General features: G+C 35.9%; 1 protein-coding gene across 1 annotated transcript; it reads left to right on the top strand.

The window, feature by feature from the left end:
* Positions 1-327: 327 nt before the first annotated feature.
* LOC147486893 (suppressor of disruption of TFIIS-like) lies at positions 328-2,728 on the top strand. The gene is made up of 9 exons (XM_086571999.1): positions 328-517; positions 1,046-1,127; positions 1,213-1,278; positions 1,365-1,462; positions 1,562-1,599; positions 1,682-1,769; positions 1,866-2,183; positions 2,295-2,360; positions 2,466-2,728. The coding sequence occupies exons 2-9, from the start codon at positions 1,055-1,057 to the stop codon at positions 2,619-2,621; spliced, it is 903 nt and encodes a 300-aa protein (XP_086428125.1). The 5' UTR covers positions 328-517; positions 1,046-1,054; the 3' UTR covers positions 2,622-2,728.

The raw sequence follows: 2,728 nt of genomic DNA on the forward strand, positions 1-2,728 counted from the left end.
TTCACCACGTCTCTCTACCATGGATACAAATTTTTAAGGAGCTAGTGTTTTTATCCAAAAAAATCCTTTTAACAGTAATTGCAAAATACCTATAGTAATCTTAATGCACCACAAATATGCAACTTGAATTTGTAGTAATGACTTCTAAAGGATACTCTAGGAATAAAGAAAATTAGGCTTCACCATGAGAGTCGGTGTATGGAGTCACGTTTTTTGTTAAAAAACTCATGGTCTGTAATCTGTATTAGATTAGTAATAATCTAATGGTTTTGGAACAGAAGTAGAATTAGTTTAATAGCAAGGTGAGTGGAAAGCAAGCAACGGTTTGCCTATTTAAATCACTCTCCACCCCGCTTATTCTTCCCCCTCCTCCTCTTGCAATATCACATTTCCTTCTTTGCTTCTACAGACACCATATTCTATTCTTCTTTATTGAGATCTTCCTTTCTCCATCGCCAACATCTTCAGTGCTTCCCATAGTCTGTTCTTCTATCCTTCTATCAATTTTTTCCATCAGGTTGGTTCCCTTTTCTTCAATTCTTTTTCGCCTGTTCTAATTTCCCCCTAGATTGTGCATTAGAGAATTTTTTATTTTGGATGATCATGACTTTATCTTTGCTTGTTCTAATCTTCGAATAATATGTAAATCTTAAAAAAAATATATGGAAGACTTCATTGCTGAAAAGATTAATTCCATACCTTTGAACTCTGACAGGTTCTTAATTTATACTAAGAACTTTATAATTACCATTTCACATATGCTGCATCTGTCCTGTTAAACAGAGTTGTATGAATGAAAATCTCAACTTAATAAAAATGTTAAACGAACTTGTTGGAAGTATATTCATTGAGTACTCACGTTCAAAAAAATTCGTTCAAAGAAAACACGGTATACTGACTTTAGTGTTAACAATGCTAGTCAATATAATGTATGAGGGAGTACAGGGCTTCAATTAGATAACAAGCCATGTAAGAAATTTTGCACTTTTAACAAGTGAAGTTGCATGTGTACTTACTTTTGATTACTTCTTGTTTTCCATTCTAGTTTCCCTAGATGAATATGGATTTCGAGGACAGATACCGACAGATACAGGCTCTGAGGCCTAGATATGACTGCCTTCTCTTAGGTAAATTTAGTATTCAGAAGCTTTGGATTATTAATCTGGATTACGTTTAAGAGATTCCTAATAGACACTTTATTTAAACTTGCAGATCTAGATGATACACTTTATCCTATGAGCTCTGGTTTGGCCGCAGAATGTGGGAAGAACATCAAAGGCAGGCATTCATGCCGATCTTTTACATCTTTTGCATATTAGTGTTTGTTCTCTTTTTTTTAACTTTTTCCATTCACGGATTTACAGAATATATGGTTCAAAAGCTTGGCATTGAGCAGAGCAAAATCCCTGAGTTGTCCAATCTATTATACAAGAACTATGGGACAACAATGGCTGGTCTTAGGGTATGGGCCTAATTTTTCCTTTGCACTAAGTTTTGCTTGACAAAATAAGTTTACATTCACTTTGGTTCTCTGTTTTAATATATGTTTTCATCTCTACAGGCCATCGGATATGATTTTGATTACGATGACTACCACAGGTACCATATTTAATTCTCTTTCCTCCTTTAACTGTGCCTATTTGTTACGGATGAGACATGACATTCATCTTTTCTTTAACAGTTTTGTTCATGGGAGATTACCTTATGAGAACTTAAAACCTGATCCTGTTCTGAGAAGTCTTTTACTGAGCTTGCCCATTCGGAAAGTCGTAAGTTCTATAATAACTAAAGCATGTAGATAGGCTTGAATATGATTCAGTCGTAGAAAATGATGTTGTCTGATTACCATGTTCTCTCTGTCATAGATATTCACAAACGCGGATAAGATCCATGCAGCGAAAGCTCTTGGCAGACTTGGATTGGAGGACTGTTTTGAAGGGATTATATGCTTCGAGACGTTAAACCCTGTCCATAAGAACACTCTTTCTGAAGATGAGGATGACTTTGAGCTTGAAGGGTTCAGACAAATTACTCCAAGCAGGACAGAACCTTTTGACATTATTGAGTATTTCTCTAGGCCTAATGCTGGGGCCGCGCTTCCCAGAACACCAATTGTCTGCAAACCTTCTGAAACTGCCATTGAACGAGCTCTTAAGATAGCCAATATTGACCCTCAGAGAACAGTAAGATATCTAAACTTTTCCTAGAAGAGTACCTGCTGAAGAGAGATGCATCTTGAATTCTTTCTTTTGGAATCTAGCAATTACTTAGAAGTTTAAAATTCCTTTTTTCAGTTGTTCTTCGAAGACAGTGTCCGCAACATACAAGCTGGAAAACGCGTGGGTCTCCACACTGTCCTTGTAAGTTATTTAAATATTATTGATGGTGCTTTCAGTCATTGTCTGTTTGAAGGAATTTTTTGTGAACCTGCTAAAATATTTGTACCCAACTTGAAAAATATGCAGGTGGGCACTTCTTACAGAACTAAAGGTGCAGATTTTGCATTAGAAAGCATTCACAACATAAGAGAAGCAATACCAGAACTATGGGAATCTGATGACAATGCAGAGAAACTTAGGTACTCTGGAAAGATCGCGATGGAGACTCCTGTGACAGCTTAGTTTATTTGTCGTCTAACTTTTGTAATCTCATCTAGAAAAGCTTGGTTTATGTAAAGCTAGAAGTTTTTAATATAACCATCAATCAATAAAGGCAGTTAATTGTTTAA

The sequence above is a fragment of the Coptis chinensis genome, chromosome 7, assembly GCF_015680905.1.
Source record: "Coptis chinensis isolate HL-2020 chromosome 7, ASM1568090v1, whole genome shotgun sequence".
NCBI classification, from domain to species: Eukaryota; Viridiplantae; Streptophyta; class Magnoliopsida; order Ranunculales; family Ranunculaceae; genus Coptis; species Coptis chinensis.